Below are 24320 nucleotides of genomic sequence, written 5' to 3' on the forward strand. Positions count from 1 at the left end.
TCTGGCACCCGACCCCGGGTGGAGTCTCCAAACCCAGCAGATCCCTGCGGCGCACTCCCGCGCGGCTCCTCCCGGGGGAGGAAGGTGAGTCTCCCCGGATCTGCCGCTTGTTGGGTCCCTGCTGGAGGAGCAGTGGCCCGACTGTGCCACGGATCACGGTTTATGACAACCCCGAGCTGAGAGCCCGCGCCTGGGCTCCGCCTCTGCAGCCGGCTTCCCTGCTCCGATATCTGGGAGCTCTGCCGCACTCAGGCACCCCCGGTCTTTCTGTGACCCCGAGGGTCCTGAGACCACACTGTCCCGGAGGGTTCCACCCCCCACTTAGCCACCAGAGTGACGTCCCTCAGCGGAGCAGACTTTTAAAAGTTCCGATTTTGTGCTCCGCGGCTCTATCACTTGCCAGAAGCGGCTGATGGAGGCCCCTCCCCCGCCACCTATCCTCCCGAATATCACCTCGAATTCACTTCTCCACACGTCCTACCTTCCAGAAAGTGGTCGCTTTTCTGTTCAGAGAGTTGTTGCTATTCCTTTCTTCGATCTCCTGTTGGGTTTGTAGCTTTTTTTTTTTTTTTAAAGATTTTATTTATTTATTTGAGAGAGAGAATGAGAGAGAGAGCACATGAGAGGGGGGAGGGTCAGAGGGAGAAGCAGACCCCCTGCTAAGCAAGGAGCCCGATACGGGACTCGATCCCGGGACTCCAGGATCATGACCTGAGCTGAAGGCAGTCGCTTAACCAACTGAGCCACCCAGGCGCCCTGCTTATTAACATTTCATTTTATTTTCCAGATGTCTTATAGTGAGTATGTCTGGTTTTGATAGAAATAAGAAAAAAACTCTTTATGTGTTTCGGAAAGTAAAACTTTAAAAAATGTCCAAAAAGGTGGGGGTACCCTGGGTGGCTCAGTCGGTTAAGCATCTGACTCTTGATTTCGGCTCAGGTCATGATCTCAGGGTCAGGAGCCTGCTTAAGGTTCTCTCTCTCTCTCTCCCCCCTTCCCTGTGCCCCTCCCCCCGCCAATTGTCACCAAGTGACCCATCTAGCTTTTCCCCCTGAACTTTTAACCTTTTCTATCACAGAATCAAGAAGGTGTACTGTATAAAATAGTGTGTGAAGTGTTTTCCATTATTGAAAGTATCTCTCAGATGCATCTGGAAAAGCTAATTGGTATATTATGTTAGATTTGCTCCTTTTTGCTCTCTCTTTCTCTCTGTATCTCACACCTGTCTCCAAAGTCTGATTTATGTCAACATTAGCTAAAGAAATATTCAGATTCTCTAGAACATGAAAGTTACAGTTGCATCCTTGAACAGAATTTGAGACAAAGTTGTGAACAGTGGGCTGGGATTCAGACTCTCAGCTTTAGTCTGGCTCACTGGGTGAAAGAAAAAAAATGAGGATACTGAATTGGATGATTTCTATGGTCCTTCTAGGTCTTTTGCTCTGACTTTGCAAATATCTTCCCCTGGCATATTCTTGATAAAACCAAGATACAGACATGAGTCAGTGAGAAGCATGTGTTCTCAGCGCATGTTTCTTTGTCAGTTTCTTTGCTTGAAAAAGAGAAATTGACTTCAGGAAGTCACAGTTTTTCATGTTCATTTGGAAGATGAGAAAATAGAACAAGCAGCCCAGCGTAGAAGGCACTGTTCCTCAAGTTTCTAGCTATATTTTAGGTCTGGCAGGGATATTATTTGTCCTCAGAAGCATCCTATGGACTGAGTTTTTCTGACCCACAGAACACAAAGGTAAGGTGAACAAATGATCTGGTTTGGTGCATTTGTTTTCCCTCCTCAATAAAATGTACCAGCCAGTGGAATTTGTGTGGAAACAGAAACCATTTCCAGACAGGTGCTAGTGCTTTGTGCAGTGAAAGCCTCCTGGGTCCTGCTTGGCCTCTGCTTCTTCTGGATATTGCTGCTCTTCCGCCTATCCTTCCCACTTTCAAGAAGATCCAAAGTAGAAATTGCTATGTATTTTTTTCAGATTATAAACGGAATACCTGCCTATGTTATAAAATTAAAATTCAAAATCCAACACCACAGAGAAAAATACTTTTGAAAATTAAATATCACCTGTCATCTTACCACACAGCCATAACCTTGATTAATACGTGGGGATATTTTGTGCCAAACCCCCTGCTTCACCAGTGCATGTGCGTGTGTGTGCACACACACGCGCGCACACGTACACACACACACAAATTTGATACATCCAATACTGTTGTTATTTTACCTTACGATATGCCGTGCATTGAATTTTACATCAGCATCTATAATTGTAGCATAGTATTATTACTCTGTATGTGTGAAATATAGTTTACCGAAACCATCCCCTTTAATGGATTTTGTTTGCTTCCAATTTTGGCTCTTAGAAGCAATGCTGCAACAAAGAACCGGGTGTGTATATTTTTGCACCCCTGTTCCATTATTTCTTAAGCAAATTTTATGAAAATGGAATTCTAATGTCAAAGATACAGAATATATTTTTGTGTTACCCTGTCCTCCACGAATACTGTAGCAGTTTATATTAACGCTGCCATTGCCACAGCTTTCTCCCCCCCACCCCCCTTCCCTGAGCGCTCCCTCAGATGTTTGCAGTTGAAGAGAAAGTCAACAGACTGTGCCTGAGAAGACTGGCTCGGTGCAGGTGTGATCTCACTCAGGAAGGCCTGCTTTGGGTGAGCTGGTAGTGGGGGTTCGAATTTCTCCCCTTAGCATTTCATCTCACTTCTTTAGCTCCGGGGGATTGTTTTATTTTTTTGTTTTTGTTTTTTGCTGAATAAGAACAGCAAGAGGAGTGTTTTGCTTTCACTACTTCACCAAATAGCAGGCGTCCTGGTTTTGACTGCCCTTACACGGCAGTGCTTCCGTTTTGACTTCCCGTGTGTAGCTGGTGTTTTCAGCAACAGTCAATGTTCTGTGTTTGTTTTGCGTTAGGCTTCTACCCGCCTCCCAAACGCTGCACCCCGACACCCCCAGTCCTTCGACCTGCTGCACTAGAGCAGGGTGATAAAATACCGTGCCCAATGGTTCTTAAGCCCAGAAAATTTATTTTCCGGAGTTTAAGCTGGCATCATGAGTTGTTAACCCTGTTAGAAAAATGCAAGTTGGATTTATGATCCCCTTACACAGGTAATTGGGCCCTAATTTTAAAATCTGAGCCAATCGATTTGTACTATATTGCATGATAACATAACAGAAGTGCAGTTGAGTCCAGGCGATGTGTGGCTTTGAGCCTCCAATTATGCAATAAATTAATTTTGGTTCTTTAATAAATGATGCCTAGGTTGACAGCAGCTTGTCGTGGTTCCCTCTGCCTCCCCTACTCTGCAACACTCTCCTTTCTTCTTCCTACCCATTTTTTCCTCTTTTCCTTCCCAATCCTGCATGGTTTAGGAATGACTTGTTTCAGAAATCAAACCTTGCATATTAAGACCTTAAAAGGGAATTTCGTGCCTCGTCCCTCCCTGTAAACTGTTGACATTTCCTTTCAATCCCCAACTCATTCCTGATGGGTCACTATTATGTATTGCCTGCAGGATTGGCTGTTAAGCTACCAGTTACATAAATTGCCTTTGTGGTGTCTGACAGTCTCTCTAGGAGATTCTGTCTGGAATATTGATACTTCCTTGACCTTTCCATGAGGTCCTAGCATAGGCCCTTTTAATAGGCTAGATTTTCCTATCCTTTCTGTGCCTTTTGAGATAATTTCCTCCTTGTATTTATTTTTAGCTCTGGTTGTATTGTATGTATTTCTGCAAAATATATCAAGTTATTTTTGGGACAAGGGTAGGATATAAATAAATAACACATACTGCTGAGATCAGTTTCTGGAAGACTTGAGTTATCCAGCAGTCAGAGGCAGTTAATTGGAATCTGTATCTCAAACTTTTCCTTCTTTTGGCAAGCCCTTGTTATTTGGAGCAAGGGGCCGTTTTAAGTGAGACTTTGAGCATTTGTCGGAGAGATCAATGAGGAGAGGGCGAAGGAGGAAGTGGGGTAGTGGAAAGAGTCCTCCAGTGAGGGCCTAGGGAACCGGAGTCCCAGCTTATCCTTCTAGGAGGCTCTGGGCAGATCCCTTCTTGGCTCGGATCCTCGCTCCCCTCTTTCACAACATGGCTTCCTCATTGCTGTAGCCCTTCCTAATTTTAGGAGTTCATAACAAGGGGTGCTAACTTTGGAGTAGACTGTAGCCTCTGACTCTTTAGTACTCCTTGTGCTGCTTTATGTTATTTACTTTTTAAAGATTTATTTCTCCATTTTGAGAGAGAGAGAGAAAGAGAGAGCAAGCAGGGGGTGGGGCAGAGGGAAAGGGAGAGGATCTCAAGCAGCCTCCCTGCTGAGTGGGGAGCCTGATCTGGGGTTCGATCTCACAACCCTGAGATCATGACCTGAGCTGAAATCAAGAGTCAGACGCTTCACCAGCTGAGCCACCCAGGAACCCCCTCTCCTGTGTTGCTTTAAACTTTCATCCTCCCTAAAAACAAACTAAACTGTCTGCTGTGGAGTATTAAAAATACTCAGGTATTGGATAGCTGAAAGAAATATTGTTTCCTACCTCTTTCTGCAGAAAGTATAGACAGCAGTCCCCTTTCCATGCCTTTCCACATAGATCTGTTTTCCTGGGAGTTCATAGCTGAAGGTGATTTCTGAGGGGCTCCATGCAGGGTTATGGAAGAAAGACATGAGGAAGCTCTGGGGAAAATTCTCTATTGCACTAAGCAAAAGGCTCTTGCCATATCCAGAATCACTTCGTGATCATGTGCAATTCTGAGCTGCTTAGTAAATAAACTAGAACATCATAATTGCTGAATGATAACATTGCAGTTTTTGTTATACACAATGTGTTCTGGATTACTTCAAGAATACACAGTTTTCTCTATTTTTCTTTTCTGGTAAATTGTTTGGAGTCATGCAGGGAGGAAAGTGTTCTGATTTGAATTAAGGCCAGGTGAAGAGAGTGAAATCATCAGTTATTTTATTTTATTTTTTTTCTTTACCTTTACTCTTACAGCTTTAATTATTTGAGTAACTAAGTAGTTTGACCCTGCCTTTTAAGGTCATTGGTGAGGTTCTTTTCCTTAAAACAAAACAAAACAAAAAAAACACAACAAAAAACCCAAAACAAAACAAAAACTTTTTTCTGATTTCATTTTCTCCAACTCCTTCTATGTTAAAGAAAATTTCCCTCCAAAGATAATCATGTTCGTATTTTTGCAAAGTTCTCTTAAAGCATCTTTAAATGTACTTTTTTGGTTGATTAATTTAGTCATTGTAGATCCTTGAGCACAAAAAGATGAAAAATCCTTGTAAGGAATTGAATCTGCAAGTGTCTTATATTTTATCGTGAATAGATCTAAAATGTTTTATTTTTTGACAGCCCAAGACAAAGGATGATGACTAGACATCTGACTTAACTATTAGAGAATTATTTTCTTCGTCTTAGGGAATTTATGGGATTCTTTCAAATGGATATGGACAGAAGTAACTAGATGTATACCACTTTTCCCACTTTGTGATTTGAAAATGTCTAAAAATACATATGTATGATTTTTACATCCTTGGCCCTATGTTATTTCTCAATTTAGGATATAAGCATTAGGAACTTACTAATTTATTTTGGTAATTATCTATTCTCTTAGTTACAAATACTGGTAAGTAATTTTCTTTCAGTATAACTCTGAGCCTATTGTTAAAAGCATATTTAAAATCATTCCATTAAAAATGATGATCCAAATTTGGTGAAGTTCTTTCTGACCATCTGGGCTGTTGCAAAAGTTGAAAAATCTAGGACACTATCAGGAATGTCACCAATAGCTAGTAATTTGAGAATAATTTAATGTGAGGAATATGTTGAAAGACTATTTTAAGTCCACGTATTTAAAGTAGGTTTTATTTATTCTAATCTGGGAACATATGAATTGGAAAATTCTCAAGGTAAGCTCTTGGTTGTAAAGTCTTTTATAATGATGACCATCCATCCAAATCAGCAGTGATCATCGAGAGTTGGAGATTATTGTTGAATTTGGAGAGAGCTGAGACTCTTATATCACTCTTAAATAGTTGAAGTTGTTATAGAAACTGCATATAAAATATAAACACACATGTACATGTGGAATGAGCAGGGTATTAGAATGGATCTCTTCTTGTCTGAGTTTTCATTGAGGTGCCTATGGTATCTATCAAAAGACCAACTATCCCATATGTAGTATGTCATGAGTCTGCCTTATGGCTTTTGAATATTTAAGAGTCAAGAGGGGGTTAGAGAAGAAATTTCTTTGGAGAGAGCTGTGGTCATGCAGTGAGTTGTCACCACCCCCTTGGGAGAAGTGGTGGTGAGTACAGTTTTGTAACCCCAAATCCAGAGAGGTGTCATCAAAAGGACTAATCAGAGAGCTCTGAATTGTGTTTCTTGCAGTTGGAGGACCCAGGAATTTAGAGCAGCCCATGAATCAGTGTCTGACTCAACCCAGGAAATCTAGAAGGGAAAGCAAAGACAGGCTGTCAACTATGTGGGTGGTAGGATGGGTGTGCTGATGCTTGAGAATTGGCCTGCTTTTCCAGGCTTTGTCAGAGCATGAGATATGCGAGTGTTTCCTAGGGACCAGATCCAGACTGCAGAGGACAGAGCCAATGAGGAGTTGTTTTGAATCTAGTCAAGAATTGCAACTGAAGGAGGTCAGGGAACCACAACATATGAGGTCCAAGGGAGATTGCTAGATCCTTGGGGCTCAAGGAGAGGTTCACAAAGAACAACCCAGAGAAGAGTCTAGGTCTAAGAGAAGGACCCTGGAGGGAACCTCTGCATAGTCCATGCAGACTCCCCCAAAAAACTCAGCATTAGGTATACAGACACAGACAACTCCTTTTTTTTTTTTAGAGATGGGTAGAGGGGGGCAGAGGGAGAGAGAAAAAGAGAGAGAGAGAGAGAATTTTTTTTTTTTTAAGTTTTTCTGGGAGTAAAGTCTAGGATTTTTTTTTAAAGATTTTATTTAGTTATTTGAGAGAGGGAGAACGAGAGACAGCACGAGTGGGGAGGAGAGGGAGAAGCAGGCTCCCCATGAGCAGGAAGCCTGATGCAGGGCTCAATCCCAGGACCCCGGGATCATGACCTGACCCAAAGGCAGACACTTGACTGACTGAGCCACCCAGGCGCCCCGAGAGAGAGAGAGACTCTTAAGCAGGCTCCATGCCTAGCATGGAGCCTGATGTGGCACTCGATCTCATGCCCTGAGATCACAACCTGAGCCAAAATCAAGAGTGGGATGCTCAACCGACTGAGCCACCCAGGAGCCTCATACAGATAACTCCTCATATGTACTCATGCACTACAGGCCCATAGAGAGCAAAGCTGACTTGTAACAGAACCAGCACAGGAAGAGTTCTCCTGTCCCTTAATTTTTTCAACCTTGGGAGAATCAGAACATTAGCTAGCAGGGTAAGGGCAGTATGGGGGAGAAGGAGAAAATCACCATGACCATTACCCTATTAGCGGTTTCCATATTGAAGCAGGACTAGGGAAGAGACTCAACACAAAGGCAAGGACAGATGTTTGCTTGGTACATGTTGTGGCCTTTCTGTTTGTCACTTGAAGTGGTTCTAGGACTGTCTATTACCTGTGAAAAGCAAACTAATGGGCCTGTTAGAGTTTTTTATCCAAGGGCAGAGGAAGATCATTAACACCTAATCAAGTTTAGAGGGACAATGGGCAAGAAAATAAAAATGTTTTATGTTATGAATTATGCTTGTTCAGCATACTTGTTACATAAAGGTGTAACTGTATGTTCATTTCTGAATAGAAATGATATATATATAACTCCTAAGTACATACCCATATATTTAACATATATCAATAAATGTAAGTACCTATTTGGACTAATCAAATCATTTTTCGGTAAAATAATTTGCTTTGGAACTAAAATTAATTTATTTCAAAATGTCAGTATTTCAGTCTGTCAAGTAAGTTATTAAAAATTATTTTTCTCATTTTTTCTTACTATTTTCTCCCATTTTAAGGTTTAAAGTAGTCAGAATTCTAACAAAAACATTGGGGTAGGACAGATATCTATGAAGAAAAGAGAGATGGATACAATGAGGTTGTCAGAGAGAGAGCACAGTTAACTTTTGTTTTTTTTTTCAATCTCCCAAACCTATCTATTCTAGAACATCTTTCCTCCAGTAGAGTGTGTCCTCAAATATGATACCCAGGATAGTAAGAGGAATTGTTTGAAATAAAACTGGTTCCTAGTGAAATATGTTTTGGAAATTGATGTCCATTTACCAAGTCTTACTTGCTGGGATCTTCTTAAACTCCTTAGTGTATATTGTAGATTTCCTAAGTGGCTATGTAGTGTGTGGCATTGTTCAAACATGTTTGACCATAGAGCATTGTTTTGGTGAGGGCCATGCTTTAGAAACATACATTTAAGAACCCTGGGGATGACTGATGCTCCGGCTGAGGAACAGGCAACCAGTTCACCCAACTTGTAGAAGTGGCTTTGCTCAGGAGCAGGGATTCCTACAATGGAGGCATAGAGACTAAGGCTGAGAGATGCCCGATATTTATTCCAGAGACGTATACGAACGAGTGAGTGGTCCATTCCTGTTCCTCTTCAGCCCCTGGGCCTGCAGGACTAACTTCAAAGACCAGCTGGTTTGTAAATATTTGAATCACATTATGGGATTGCTAGACAGACTTTCAGGCTTGCTTGGCCTAAAGAAGGAGGAGGTTCATGTTTTGTGCCTTGGTCTGGATAATAGCGCCAAAACAACAATCATTAACAAACTTAAACCTTCAAATGCTCAATCACAAGATATAGTTCCAACCAGAGGATTCAGCATAGAGAAATTCAAATCATCCAGTTTGTCTTTTACAGTGTTTGACATATCAGGCCAAGGAAGATACAGAAATCTCTGGGCACACTATTATAAAGAAGGACAAGCCATTATTTTTGTCATTGATAGTAGCGATAGGTTGAGAATGGTTGTGGCCAAAGAAGAACTTGATACTCTGCTGAGCCATCCAGATATTAAGCACGGCCGAATACCAATCTTATTCTTTGCAAACAAAATGGATCTTAGAGATGCAGTGACATCTGTAAAAGTGTCTCAGCTGCTGTGTTTAGAGAACAGCAAAGGTAACCATGGCATATTTGTGCTAGTGAAGCCATAAAAGGAGAAGGATTGCAAGAAGGTGTAGACTGGTTTCAAGAATTCTGAAATTTCCCAGCATGATAAACAAGAAAGCCTCTGGTTGATTTTGGACCAATTTAATCTTATTATTTTAAGGTTAAAAAATGTTGAGTAAAATATTAAATGACATATTTTGTGCTGTGATTCCATTCTCTTTTGGAAGGATTTTCAGTAATTACATACATATTATAACCCAAAGACAAGAATCCCTGAGTAGACTATGAAGTATTTTTTAAAACCGGCAAAGAATGTACAGAAATGATTGCAGAGGTGTAAGTTGTTTTCTAGCTCTGAAACTTTCAAATGAGATATCTCTGAAAAAAATCTTTCTAAAAGACTAATCTCATTTTATCACTTTATCTGTATGGGAAAAGCTAATGTTTCCAAGGTCTTAAAATAAGACTTTTATAAACTTATGCATATGGGTATTCCAATGAAAGATAGAGGACTGAGCACATAATTAGTTTCATCCCCTTCTCAAATCTTACTAACAGTGAGGGGGGTTTTGTTTAAAGACATTATCCTACAAGAACAACAACAACAAAAAAAATGGAAGTGACAAAAATGGCAACCAAATTTTGGAAGCTGGATGTCTGATGAATGTTGAATGACTTAACAGACCTGAGAATGGTGAATTCTAAACTAGCACTGAGGAAAGCTGGAAAGCATCCCACTTTATGATGCAGATACCCTCAAAGGCTCAGATAGTGATAGGAAGTGGAAAGAAGGATGAGGTGGGGCTGAAAAGAGAGACAGTTATACTTTCTTGCCCCCCCAGAAAGATTGAAGGTTCATTCTTGCAGAGAGTCAAACAGAGTATCTCTGGACTAGGGTATGCCAAGCACAATTGTGTGTGGCAGTGCTGATCTGAAAATGAGGAATAACTGAAAGTTTTATACCAAATAGTATAATCCTCTTCTGCCTTCTCCTCCTTCTCCAAGAAGACACTGGCAGTAGGTAGGATATAGAAAGTCATCTTTAAGAAATCAGACCAGTGAGAGAAAAGACCTAAAGGTATTAACATCAAAGATTCCCAAGAAAACGGTGTAGCTAGCTACACTAGAATAAAGACCACATTTGACAAGCCTTACACACATATTGAAATTTCAGTCAGCTTTATAGTGTTCATTCATACTTAAGAGAAGATGGCAAAGGATCACCAGGCATTTGAGGACCAAAACATTATAAATTATGGAACATCAACAAACCAAAAAAGCAGGTTAGAGGAAGTAGAATTTTTTAGGGAGAACATTTCAAGAAACTATTGGAGTATCCTCAAAGAGATAAGAAAAGGTATTACTTTCATGAATATGACCAGGGATACTACTTGAAAAGGACCAAAGGGGAAAAAAAAATAAGTTCTTGGAAAATAATAGAACAGAAGAAATGGAAAATCAATAAAAAGAAGATAAAATAGAGGCATTCTCTCAGAAAGTAGAGCAAAAAGATAAGGATTGGAAAGAAAAGAAAGTAGGAGGCCCAATATCCAAATAACAGGAATTTTAGAATGAGCAAAGAGAGAAAATAGAGGGGAAAAAATTTATCAAATAAGTCACCAAATGGTATTTTCCAGAACTGATGAGTTTTTAGTTGAAAGGCCTCTTGAGAGCCCAGTGCAGCAAATGAAAATATTACCACACCAAGGCTCACTATTACTTAATTTCAACACTGAAGACAATGGAAGATTCTACAAGATTCCTGGGAAGAAAATCAGATGCAGGCTGAAGAAGACATGAAAAGATAGTATTTGGAAACCTCAACAATTTTCAATTCAAGGAATGTATCTTAAGACAAACTGAATAGTTCAAATTTTTAAAAAGATGTTTGTGCATCTAAGAATACTAAGACTTTATAATCTTCTGCTTGCATTTGTGGATTCTGAATGAACTTTTTAAGAACATAGGACTTCAGGTATGCTAATCTGACCATTAATTATATTAAAACTAAATCTTTCCTCAGAAGGGCTCCTTCCCCAGAATTATCAACTTCTTGGTAAAAGTCTACATTTGATTGTAATTAGAATGTTTAAAGTCAGATTTATAAGCCATCTCAATATCTCATCATGATTTATAATATCTTTAATGCATTTTATTTTTTAAATTGTCTTCTAAAATTTAGTTTATGATATGACTTTGCAGTATGATTGTGCTTGGAAAAAGAACTTTAAATATTTATAAGGGACCATGGGTAATTAATATATACATAAAATTTTTGCTATATGTCACTATCAATAAAACATAATATGCAATGTAAAAAAAAAAAGAACCCTGGGGATTGTTGCAAATTTGAAAGATATCCACAACAGAATATAGATTCTAAATCTTAAAGATATCAGATGATTCTAATAATAAATAATAAGGAGTATTTACAGAGGATGGAAATATATTTTGCCAGGCAATTTGTTTTTTCTGGTTTGGATGACTTATTGCAGATACTATTACCATCGATATATGAAATGAGTATAATGGTATGAAGATGCTGAAGAACTAAGGCGGTCATTGTTGATTTTGTGGCTGAAGAAAATATGGGTATATTTAAAACTCCTGTCTGCAAGGCTTTATATTCACAGTATATGCATGGGCATAACAATGCAAGTGACTTAGTTTTATTAAAATGCCTTTTTGCATTTGTGATCCCAGATCTAGAATTTACTTTTGTTAGGATGTACGTCAGAATTTATTTAATAAATAGTGTCTTCTTGTGTATTTTATCTTGGGTAACTTGGAACATTTACTGTGTGAACTTCTAAATTTTTCCTTGCATTGGAAATGGTTCAGTTACAACCAGAATTTTGGGTTAGTTTTTTTTTTTTTCCCCATTTTATTTATTTTTATTTTTTATTTTTTAATTTTATTATGTTAGTCACCATACAATACATCATTAGTTCTTGATGTAGTGATCCACGATCCATTGTTTTCGTATAACACCCAGTGCTCCATGCAGTACGTGCCCTCCTTAATACCCATCACCAGGCTAACCAATCCCCCCTCCCCCCTCCCCTCTAAAACCCTGTTTGTTTCTCAGGTCCATAGTCTCTCATGGTTCATCTCTCCCTCCAATTCCCCCCCCATTTTCCCCTTCCTTCTCCTAATGTCCTCCATGTTATTCCTTATGTTCCACAAATAAGTGAAACCATATGATAATTGACTTTCTCTGCTTGACTTATTTCACTTAGCATAATCTCCTCCAGTCCCATCCATGTTGATGTAAAAGTTGGGTATTCATCTTTTCTGATGGCTGAGTAATATTCCATTGTACATATGGACCACATCTTCTTTATCCATTCATCTGTTGAAGGGCATCTCGGCTCTTTCCACAGTTTGGCTATTGCGGACATTGCTGCTATGAACATTGGGGTGCATATGGCCCTTCTTTTCACTACATCTGTGTCTTTGGGGTAAATACCCAGTAGTGCAATTGCTGGGTCATAGGGTAGCTCTATTTTTAAATTTTTGAGGCACCTCCACACTGTTTTCCAAAGTGGCTGTACCAACTTGCATTCCCACCAACAGTGTAAGAGGGTTCCCCTTTCTCCACAACCTCTCCAACATTGGTTGTTTCTTTCCCTGTCCATTTTGGCCATTCTAACTGGTGTAAGGTGGTATCTCAGTGTGGTTTTGATTTGGATTTCCCTGATGGCTAATGATGATGAACATTTTTTCATGTGTCTGTTAGCCATTTGTATGTCTTCTTCAGAGAAGTGTCTGTTCATCTCTTCTGCCCACTTTTTGACTTTATTTGTTTTTTGAGTGTTGAGTTTGAGAAGTTCTTTATAGATTTTGGATACCAGCCCTTTATCTGTAGTGTCATTTGCAAATATCTTCTCCCATTCTGTGGGTTGCCTCTTTGTTTTGTTGACTGTTTCCTTTGCTGTGCAGAAGCTTTTTATCTTGATGAAGTCCCAAAAGTTCATTTTTGCTTTTGTTTCACTAGCTTTTGGAGATGTATCTTGAAAGAAGTTGCTGTGGCCGATGTCAAAGAGGTTACTGCCTATGTTCTCCTCTAGGATTTTGATGGATTCCTGTCTCACATTGAGGTCTTTCATCCATTTTGAGTTTATCTTTGTGAATGGTGTTAGAGAATGGTCAAGTTCCATTCTTCTGCATGTGGCTGTCCAATTTTCCCAGCACCATTTATTGAAGAGACTTGTCTTTTTTCCATTGATTGTTTTTTCCTGCTTTGTCGAAGATGAGTTGACCATAGAGTTGAGGGTCCATATCTGGGTTCTCTATTCTGTTCCATTGGTCTGTATGTCTGTTTTTGTGCCAGTACCATGCTGTGTTGGTGATCACTGCTTTGTAATATAGCTTGAAATTGGGCAACGTGATGCCCCCAGCTTTGTTTTCCTTTTTCAAAATTTCCTTGGCGATTCGGGGTCTTTTCTGATTCCATACAAATTTTAGTATTGTTTGTTCCAGCATTTTGAAAAATGTCATTGGAATTTTGATCGGGATGGCGTTGAAGGTTTAGATTGCTCTGGGTAGCATAGACATTTTAACAATGTTTATTCTTCCGATCCATGAGCATGGAATATTTTTCCATCTTTTTGTGTCTTCTTCAATTTCTTTCATGAGTGTTTCGTAGTTCCTAGAGTATAGATTCTTTACCTCTTTGGTTAGGTTTATTCTGAGGTATCTTATGGTTTTTGGTGCTATTGTAAATGGAATCGTTTCTTTAATTTCTCTTTCAACAGGTATGTTGTTAGTGTATAAGAAAGCAACTGATTTCTGTGTATTGATTTTGTATCCTGCCACATTACTGAATTGCTGGATGAGTTCTAGTAATTTGGGGGTGGAGTCTTTTAGGTTTTCCACATAAAGTATCATGTCGTCTGCGAAAAGAGAGAGTTTGACTTCTTCTTTGCCAGTTTGAATACCTTTTATTTCTTTTTGTTGTCTGATTGCTGTTGCTAGGACTTCTAGTACTATGTTGAACAACAGTGGTGAGAGTGGGCACCCTTGACATGTTCCTGATCTTAAGGGACAGGCTCTCAGCTTTTCCCCATTGAGGATGATATTCGCTGTGGGTTTTTCATAGATGGATTTTATGGGCTTGAGGAATGTTCCCTCTATCCCTATACTCTGGAGAGTTTTAATCAGGAAAGGATGTTGTATTTTGTCAAATGCTTTTTCTGCATCAGTTGAGAGGACCATATGGTTCTTCTCCCTCCTCTTATTAATGTGTTCTATCACATTGATTGATTTGCGAATGTTGAGCCACCCTTGCATCCCGGGGATAAATCCCACTTGGTCGTGGTGGATGATCCTTTTAATGTACTGTTGGATCCTATTAGCTAGGATTTTGTTGAGGATTTTGGAATCCATAATCATCAGGGATATCGGTCTGAAATTCTCCTTTTTGATGGGGTCTTTGCCTGGTTTGGGGATTAAGGTAGTGCTGGCCTCATAGAATGAGTTTGGAAGTTTTCCTTCTGTTTCTATTTTTTGAAACAGCTTCAGGAGAATAGGTATTTTTTCTTCTTTGAATGTTTGGTAGAATTCCCCAGGGAATCCATCAGCCCCTGGACTTTAGTTTTTTGGGAGGTTTTTGATCACTGCTTCAATCTTGTTACTGGTTATTGGCCTATTCAGGTTGTCAATTTCTTCCTGTTTCAGTCTTGGCAGCTTATAGGTTTCCAGGAAGGCCTCCATTTCATCCAGATTGCTCAGTTTATTGGCATATAGTTGTTGATAATAATTTCTAATAATTGTTTCTATTTCCTTGGTGTTGGTCATGATCTCTCCCCTTTCATTCATAATTTTATTAATTTGGGTCCTTTCTCTCTTCTTTTGGATAAGTCTGGCCAGTGGTTTATCAATCTTATTAATTCTTTCAAAGAACCAACTTCTAGTTTCATTGATCTGATCTACTGTGTTTCTGATTTCTAATTCATTGATTTCTGCTCTAATTTTAATTATTTCTCTTCTAATGCGTGGCTTAGGCGTCAAAAATTGCTTTTTTTCTAGTTCTTTAAGGTGTAGAGTTAGTTGGTGAATTTGGGATTTTTCTATTTTTTTGAGTGAGGCTTGGATGGCTATGTATTTCCCCCTTAGGACCGCCTTTGCAGTATCCCATAGGTTTTGGACCGATGTGTTTTCATTCTCCTTGATTTCCATGAATTGTTTAAGTTCTTCTTTGATTTCTAGGTTGACCCAAACATTCTTGAGCAGAGTGGTCTTTAGCTTCCAAGTGTTTGAATTTCTGCCAAATTTTTTCTTATGATTGAGTTCCAGTTTTAGAGCATTGTGGTCTGAGAATATGCAGGGATTAATCTCAATCTTTTGGTATCAGTTGAGACCTGATTTGTGACCCAGTATGTGGTCTATTCTGGAGACAGTTCCATGTGCACTCAAGAAGAATGAGTATTCTGTTGTTTTAGGGTGGAATGTTCTGTAAAGATCTATGAGGTCCATCTGGTCCAATGTATCATTCAAAGCTCTTGTTTCTTTGTTGATTTTCTGCTTAGATGATCTGTCCATTGCTGAGAGTGGAGTATTGAGGTCTCCTACAATTAACGTATTGTTATCAATATGACTCTTTATTTTGGTTAACAGTTGGCTTATGTAGATGGCTGCTCCCATGTTGGGAGCATAGATATTTACAATTGTTAGATCTTCTTGTTGGATAGACACTTTAAGAATGATATAGTGTTCTTCTGTGTCTCTTATTACAGACTTTAGTTTAAAATCTAATTTGTCTGATATAAGAATTGCTACCTCAGCTTTCTTTTGAGGTCCGCTGGCATGGAAGATAGATCTCCATCCCTTCACTTTCAGTCTGGATGTATCTTTAGGTTCAAAATGAGTCTCTTTTAGACAGCATATGGATGGGTCCTGTCTTTTTATCCAATCTGCAACTGTGTGCCATTTTATGGGAGCATTTAGGCAATTCACGTTGAGAGTGATTATTGAAAGGTATGAATTAATTGTCATCATGTTGCCTGTGAAGACGTTGTTTTTATAGATTGTCCCTATAACTTTCTGTTGTATATGACTCTTGGGGTCTTTCTCCTTTTATAGAACTCCCCTTAATATTTCTTGCAGGGCTGGCTTAGTGGTCACATATTCTTTCAGTTTCTGCCGGTCGTGGAAGCTCTGCATCTCTCCATCCATGCTAAATGAAAGCCTTGCCGGATAAAGTATTCTTGGCTGCAGGTTCTTCTCATTTAGTACGCTGAATATGTCTTGCCAGGCCTTTCTGGCTTGCCAGGTCTCTGTGGATAGGTCTGACGTTATTCTGATGTTCCTCCCTCTGTATGTAAGGAATCTCTTCCCCCAACTGCCCTTAAGACGGTTTCCTTCGTTCTAAGATTTGCAAGTTTTACTATTACATGCCGGGGTTTTGGCCTGTTTTCCTTGATCTTGGGAGGGTCCTCTCTGCCTCTAGGATGTGCATGTTTGTTTCATTCCCCAGATTAGGGAAGTTCTCAGCTACGATTTGCTCAAATACATCTTCTAGCCCTCTCTCTCTCTCCACTCCCTCCGGGATTCCAATGATTCAGACATTGGAACGCCTCATGGTGTCACTTATTTCTCTGATTCTATTTTCACGGATTCTGAGTTGTTTTTCCCTGGCCTCCTCTTTCCCCTTTTTATCTATTATACTGTCTTTCAGGTCGCTTATTCTCTCTTCTGTCTCAGTTACCCTAGCTGCTAGATTATCTAGATTGGATTGGATCTCACTGATAGCATTTTTAAGTTCTGTCAATTCCCCTTTTATTTCTGCCCTTAGAGACTCTATGTTGCCATTAATTGATTTCTCCATTCTAGCCATTGTCTTCACAATTGCTAGCCTGAATTCCATCTCCGACATCTTGGTTATATCTTCATCCATTTGTAAATCTGCAGCAGAAGTCATAATCTCTGAGTCTTTTCTATTTTGGGGGCTCCTCCTCCTAGTCATTCTGTTGATGGGTGTTTGAGGGAATGTATAGAGTCCAAATTACTGACCAGAACCCAAGCAAGATGCACCTGTTTTCTTGGGACCTTAGGGTTGCTGGCCTCTTGTTTTCCCAGCCTGTCTTTTGCGGGAGGGGCCTGCCTCGCTGTTACTCAGGCAACCCTGTTTGGGCGGAGTTGCCCTGCGCCCCTGTGGCAGGGGATGGGCTCAGTGGGAATCAGTCTTTGGGGCTTTTGTTCTCTGGCGCCTTTCCCTGGCAGCTTTCCGCATCTCTTCCGCGAGTCAGAGCAGAAGAGACCGTTTCCAACCCTCTGCGTCAGAGCAGAGAGACCTCAATCTGTTCTTCAGTGAGCTCTCCAGGCCACACTATCTCCGTTTCTGTCAGTGCTGCTATAAACTGCAGCATCCTGGGTTGTGCGCCCCTCCGCAGCGCTCCCAGTCCTGCCTCCATGTCGGGGCACGTGTCTGCCCTTTGTGCTTCTAAAACCCCCAGCCGCTCCCAGTTTGTGCGCGCGCACGCGCGACTCTGCCGCTTGGGGTCCTGTCCCGGGGACTGCAGTTTGCGTGCGCATGACTCCACCGCTCGGGGTTTCCACCCCGGAGGTTGCAGTTCACCGGCGGGACCCCGGCGCACTGGGTTTCCGTTTCGGAAGCTGCAGGTCGCGTGCGCGCGACCGTCGCTCCCAGTTTCTGTCCTGGCGGCTGTGGTTCGTGTGCGCGTGACCCCGCTGGTCTGGTCCTCCACCCCGGGGGCTGCCCTAAAGTCCTTTCCGGATGCTACCGGTCTGTGAGTCTGTGCCCGTCTGCAGCGCGCAAGGCTGTCACTCACCGGCGGTGTAGGATCCCCACGTCCAGGCTCCCTCCCGCTGCCGTTTATCCTCCGATATCTGCTCGCAGAATCACGGCTCTCCGCTTTGTACCTCAAAACCAACCACCTGTGATATTCTGTTTGTAGAGATCCAGATCTTCTTACATCTCAGGCTGGTTTCATGGGTGCTCAGTGTTCTGGTAGATATCCAGCTCAATTCCGGGGACCAGTTGAAATAGGGTCCCCTACTCCTCCACCATCTTTCCCCCGTGAATTTTGGCTTAGTTTTAATATGTTTTAAGAAGTAGCTATTCTGGCAATATTCATCTGTCCATGTTTATAAGTGAACACTGGAGTCATCCTAATTAAGGTTTCAATTACTGCTCTGTCATTTATTAGATGATTAAACTTGGGCAGATTTCTTGGTACTCCACTCCAGTTTCTTAATTTATAACAGCATTTCCCAAATTTTGCTGCAGAGATGGCTAGAACTTTTCTGGGTGCAACACTAGAACTTGGGGTGCTTTGATGGGATTCCTCATTCTTTACCCCTTCTTAAGCTCAAAGCAGCTCTTCTTCTTTCTACCTGATATTGGGCTCTACTTAACATTTCATTTATAGTAAGTTCTATGTTTAAAAATTTTGAACACCATCTTCCTGCTACTTGGATTGTCAGGATTGAGTGAGGTAGAGGAGGAGGAGCAAGGGGGAAAGAAACTTGTTAAAAGCTTGGAAATGAATCCCAGCTCTGGTTGTGCAAATGTCAACAAATTACTTAGTCTCTTTGTATCTGGGCAAAATAACTCATCTCATTAGATTATTGGGAGGATCATGAGACAATGTATAGTTTGTGCATTAGCAAAACACCTGCCACGTAAAATTCCCACTAGATGTTGGTCGTCGTTCTCGTTACTATTAAAACTCCTTACCCAGTAGCTGCTACATACTAAGTGTTCAACCAGTGTCTGCTCCCATTCACCAAACCCTTCTTGAGTGCCTGCAAGTAATGTCAGTTAAGAATACAGCCAATCATTCTAGATAATTGAGAATTTTCTGAAGTCCTTTAGGTTTTAACCCTTGTTGAAACCCCCTAGAGAATTATGTGGTTATCTTCTTGCCTTTTAAATGGAATCCAGAATATGTGGTGAAGTCTTTCTTGCTTGGAGTGCCTGCAAGTAATGTCTTAGAGCAGCAGTTGTTCAAGTTGGATGTATATGAATCCTAAGCATAATACGTACCTTGTTTTAAAAAACCCTCATTAAAGATCATTTTCTTAGGGGCACCTAGGTGGCTCAGTCAGTTAGGCAGCAGACTCTTGGTTTCGGCTCAGGTCATGATTTCAGGGTCATGATCTCAGGGTCATGATTGCAGGGTCATGGGATCGAGCCTCGTGATAGGCTCTGTTGCTTAGGGTAATGTCTGCTTGAGATTCTTTCTCCCTCTCCCTCTGCTCCTCCCCCTGCTCTTTCTTTTTCTCTCTAAAATAAATGCATAAATAAAATCTTTAAAAAAATCAACACAGATAATTTTCTTATAAGAAATATAAGAAACAACCAGATAATTGAGAGTTCACAGTAATGTAATTTTGGGGGAAAAAACCCCACAAAATTGTGTTGTATATTAAAAGAAAAAAATTAAAAACCCAGACTGTCCCTTGAATGGAAAAAATGTTCTCTTATACCGAGGACTCATTTATTCAACAATAACTGTGTGCCTCCTATGAGCCAAAGGGTATGTGAAGCCCTAGAAATGTCATGGAGCATAAGGTACACATGTTCCTTGCCATGTGAAGCTAGCACTTTAGTGGGGTAGATGGGCTAGCAAGCAGTCATACCAAAATATGTGGAAGAGATTCCATGGAGGAAAAGATCCCAGTGCTTTGAATGTGTGCCTAGGAAAGTTGAGAAAGCTTCCCTTAGGAAGTGACAGTTGAGCTGAGATAGGAGTTAATAGGAGGGGAAGGGAGGAAAGCACATTGAGGGCAGAGGAAGCAGCAGATGCAAAGCCCACGGTGGGAGGAAGCAGAGTTTTCATCACCAACCACGGCAGGCTCCCACACTCCTGGAGGGTAAGAGGGAGAGAGGGGGAAGATGCCAATGGGAAGGCAGGGAAAGGCCAGTCCATAAGGGCCTAATGGGCCAGGACAAGGTGATGCTCCTCGTCTGGGTTTGGAATTGCGTTTCTGCTTGTGGTAACTTTGCTCTGAATTCTTCTCTTTAATAGAGAGATGGAAAATGCAACCCACTTGCTGTACTTTTCTGTGTATTTAGTTCAGAAATGTTTAATACAGAAGGATATTTTTAATTTAAAAGTCCCAGGTCTTACTAGGAGTAGCTCCTTAACCCCATGCTCTGTGTATTATATTGTGAAACAATCTTTGAATACTCATTGTTGTGAAACCATAGGTCTTCTGAATTCGAGATTTTACCAAATGGCTATTAGTTCTACTTGCAGGTTTGAAGACGTATGTATTCCAGTGTGGTGTAAATTCTCCCTCGAAGGAGTGTGCTGGTTATTCTCCACCCCATCTCTGTAGTCTACTGGGCGACCTTCTCTGCCCTGTTTGGCTGAGAAGATTGCCGAGAAGTCTGACCTCTATGGACTGCATCAACTGGATTCCCATGACTGTTACTTTCAGTTCAATTTGGTCACTGGAGATCCTGGAGAGACATGAGGTAATGGGAGGAGAGAGAGGCGAGAAGGTGTTGAGGTCTACGTCCCAGCATGGATCCATCTCACGGTGGTAGTTCCCACCTCCCTTACCTCCTCAGGCTCTGGTAATGCAGTCTCTCCCTTTGCTCTTTTTAGCCCAGGTGGTAGAGGCATCCTGCTGCAGCTAGTCCCAGGGGTCTCAGCATCCTTAACTTGCAGCCCTACCTGCACCTCTGAAAGTAGTTCCTTCATTTAATTCTCTTTAAAGTTGTAGATGATTGTGACCTTTTCCTGCCGGGATTCCAACCCAAACCATCATAATCTGTTTTTTGGCTACCTATTATATTCTCCCCTTCCCAATACCTGGATAGCCTTCAGATTCAGATAACCAGGACCAGAAGAACGATGGTGAAATTCCCTGGATAATCTGCACTTACTTCCTCACTTCAAACTCAAAATAGATCAGTCTCTGGAGGAAGGAAGGGCACTGTTTGTCATCCTGTATCTGCCTGGCTGTCATTCAGGACTTAATTGGGCTCTCATAAATTTCATTTTATTCCTGCTTGTCATGCTTCTGGACCCCTGAGAAATACCTTGCCATGTGTGTTCTGAAATAGGACATTTTGATACTATAGATATTTTGATCTTTAGAGTACAAAGAAGAGGATTTTGGTCATAGGCATAATATCATCTTAACACCCTCTCTGACCCTATATGCCATCCCACAAACCTGTTGTCCAGCTTCTATGATGATCAGTGTCCCATCATCTAGCACACATGCGTATTTTTTCTGTAATATTTTGTAGGGAATTTTGTTCATCATATCATTTCACCTATAAATACATTTTTATGTTTCTTTAACAGATAGGGACTTTAAAAGTACCTATAAAGTATGTGCAATGAAGTGAACAATGATTCTTTAATATCTAATAAATAGACCATGTTCAATTTTCCTCCATTCCCTCAAAATTCTTTTCGGTTGAGTTTTTCAAATCAAAAGCCATACAGTATCCTCACATTGCAATTGGTAACTACATCAAGTTTCTCTTAATTTCTAAAAGTCACCTACTCTTAGTTTTTTTTAAATTGCAACAGAAACACACCAGAAGTACACACACTAGTGCTCAATGAATGCTTAAAAAATGAACAGCCCATGTAACTATTACTTAGTAAAGATACAGAACATCACTAGCACCCAGAAGCTTCCCAGTCATTACAGGTACACCTACCCTCCAAGGTAGCCATTGTTCTATTATCATAGATTGGTTTTGCCCATTTTTTTCACATTATGTAGTGGGATCCTACAACATGTCATCTTTTTGGTCTGGCTACTTTTGGGGAACTTCAACTGCTTTTAAAAAAATCAACTTACTGGGGCGCCTGGGTGGCTCAGTTGGTTGGGCGACTGCCTTCGGCTCAGGTCATGATCCTGGAGTCCCAGGATCGAGTCCCGCATCGGGCTCCCTGCTCGGCAGGGAGTCTGCTTCTCCCTCTGACCCTCCCCCCTCTCATGTGTTCTCTCTCAAATAGGTGGATAAAATCTTTAAAAAAAAAAAATCAACTTATTGAGATATAATTTGTATATAATTAACTGCACCCATTTAAAGAGTATATAGTTCAATGGATTTTAAAAGAAGTATGCACCCATGAAACTACCACCACCATCAAGATGCAGAACATTTCTTTTTTTTTTTCTTTTCTTTTTTTTAGAGAGGGAGAGAGGAAATGGGGGAGAGGGAGAGACAGCATCCCAAGCAGGGTCCATGCTCAGCGTGGAGCCCGACGTGGGGCTCAATCTCACAACCCTGAGATCATGACCTCAGTCCCTGAACTGACTGAGCCACCCAGGTGCCCCAAGATACAGAACATTTCTATTGCCATGAAATTTTACTCATGTCGAATTGTTGTCATTCCCTCCCACCAGTCCCAGCTTTCAGGCAACCACTGATTCGTTTAGTGTCACTGGAGATTATTTTTCATTTTCTAGAATTTTTAATAAATTGAATCATACAATATGAACTCTTTTGTGTCTGGTTTCCTTCATTGACCATAATGGTTTGGAGAGTCATGTAGGTGTTTGCAAGTATTAGTAGTTTGTTCCTTTTTATTGCTCAATAGTATTTCATTATATGGGCATCTTACATTTTGTGTTATTCTTTCATTAATTTGTTTTTGGTTTACTTTTGGGTTGTTTACAGGTTTGGATTATTTTGAATAAAATTGCATATGCATACATATTTTTGTGGATATTTTAATTTTTCTGGATAAATAAAAACCTTACAGTGCTGTATTTGAGTTGTATATTATGGATATGTGTAAAATTTTAAAGAAACAGTTTTCTAAAGTGGTTGTGCAATGTTTTTTTTTTTATTCACACTATCAATGTATGAGCATTCCTGTTGCTCTACATTCTTGCCAACCTTTGGCATGGTCTCTCTTTTAAATTTTAATTGTTCTAATGGGTGTGTACTGATATCTCATTGTGGTTTTGATTTGTGATTCTTGATGACTAATGATGTTGAACACCTCTTCATGTACTTATTTGCCATTGGTATGAATTTTTTTGTGTTCACTGTTTTTAAATCTTTGGCTTTTTTTCCCTTTCTGGTTGAGTTGTAGGAGTTTTTTATGTATTCTAGATACAAGTCCTTTGCCAGATATGTATGTTGCAGATATATTCTTCTATTGCTGTGCAGTGGCTTTTAAAATGCAGAAGTTTACAATTTTGGTCTATTATGCTTTTTGATTCTTTCTAAGGAATCCTTAGTCTACTCCAAGTTTGCAAAGATATTTTTCCCATGATTTCTTCTAGAAGTTTGGCTTATGATATATTTTGAAGTAATATTTGTGTATGGTATAAGGCAAGAGTCAGTGTTCTTCCCTCTGGCCTTCCCCCCCAATATGAGTATCTAGTTGTTCTAGCACTGTTTATCAAAAAAGACTATTCTATCATTGAATTGCCCTGGCATCTTTGTCAAAAATCGATCGGCCATTTATGTGTGGGTATATTTCTGGACTCCCCATCTGTTTTCCTTGATTAATTTATTTTTTCACTGATAACACAGTGTTTGGTTAGTGTGGCTTTATAATCAGTCTTAAAACCAAGTAGTTTGAGTTCTCCAGTTCTGTACTTCTGTATTTAAATTGCCTTGGTCTGTTTTCATTCATTTGCATTTCATATAAATTATAATCAGTTTGTCAGTTTCTACAAAAAGTCCTGTTGTGATTTTGATTGGAATTACACTGAATCTTTAGATTGATTTTTGAGAGAAATGCCATTTGACAATATTGAATCTTTCAATGGAATCTAGGAATATGCTATATCTTTCCACTTATTTAGTTCCTTAATTTCTTTTTACAGTGTTTTGTAGGTTTTAGTGCAAAGGTCTTGCACGTATTTCGTTTTGGAGTGGCATGGTAAATGAAATTGTACTTTTACTTTTATTTTCCAGTTATTCATTGCTTGTGTTAGAAATAGTATTGATTTTTGTATGTTGCCCTCATATCCTTTGACCTGCTAAATTCATTTATTAGTTCTGTTAGTCTTTTTGCAGATTTTTAAGCTTTTCTACATACATGATCATGTCATCTGTAAATAAAGACAGTTTGACTTTCTGATCTTTAAGATTTTTCTTTTATGTTTTGTTTTATTAATCCAGTCTGACAATCTGTCTCCTAAGTTTTTATTTTGGTTTTAGGAAGCCTATAATGCATCCATTTGCCACCTACACTGTCTCCTCTTCTGTGTTACTGTTACCATGTAATTTA

At 40.1% G+C, this 24320-nt stretch overlaps 2 protein-coding genes across 3 annotated transcripts in view; both read left to right on the forward strand.

Annotated features, from left to right (window-relative positions):
- The window catches only part of FHIT (fragile histidine triad diadenosine triphosphatase), a 1475077-nt gene that overhangs the window by 560691 nt on the left and 890066 nt on the right, over positions 1–24320 (forward strand). The gene's annotated exons all lie outside the window — the stretch shown is intronic.
- LOC110584821 (ADP-ribosylation factor-like protein 6) lies at positions 8679–9173 on the forward strand. Its single transcript, XM_044921269.1, has one exon. The coding sequence runs from the start codon at positions 8679–8681 to the stop codon at positions 9171–9173; it is 495 nt and encodes a 164-aa protein (XP_044777204.1).

The sequence above is a fragment of the Neomonachus schauinslandi genome, chromosome 1, assembly GCF_002201575.2.
Source record: "Neomonachus schauinslandi chromosome 1, ASM220157v2, whole genome shotgun sequence".
NCBI classification, from domain to species: Eukaryota; Metazoa; Chordata; class Mammalia; order Carnivora; family Phocidae; genus Neomonachus; species Neomonachus schauinslandi.

Bases quoted from the DNA above. Each gene is read 5' to 3' on its own strand.
- LOC110584821 (XM_044921269.1), top strand. From the start codon at position 8,679: ATGGGATTGCTAGACAGACTTTCAGGCTTGCTTGGCCTAAAGAAGGAG.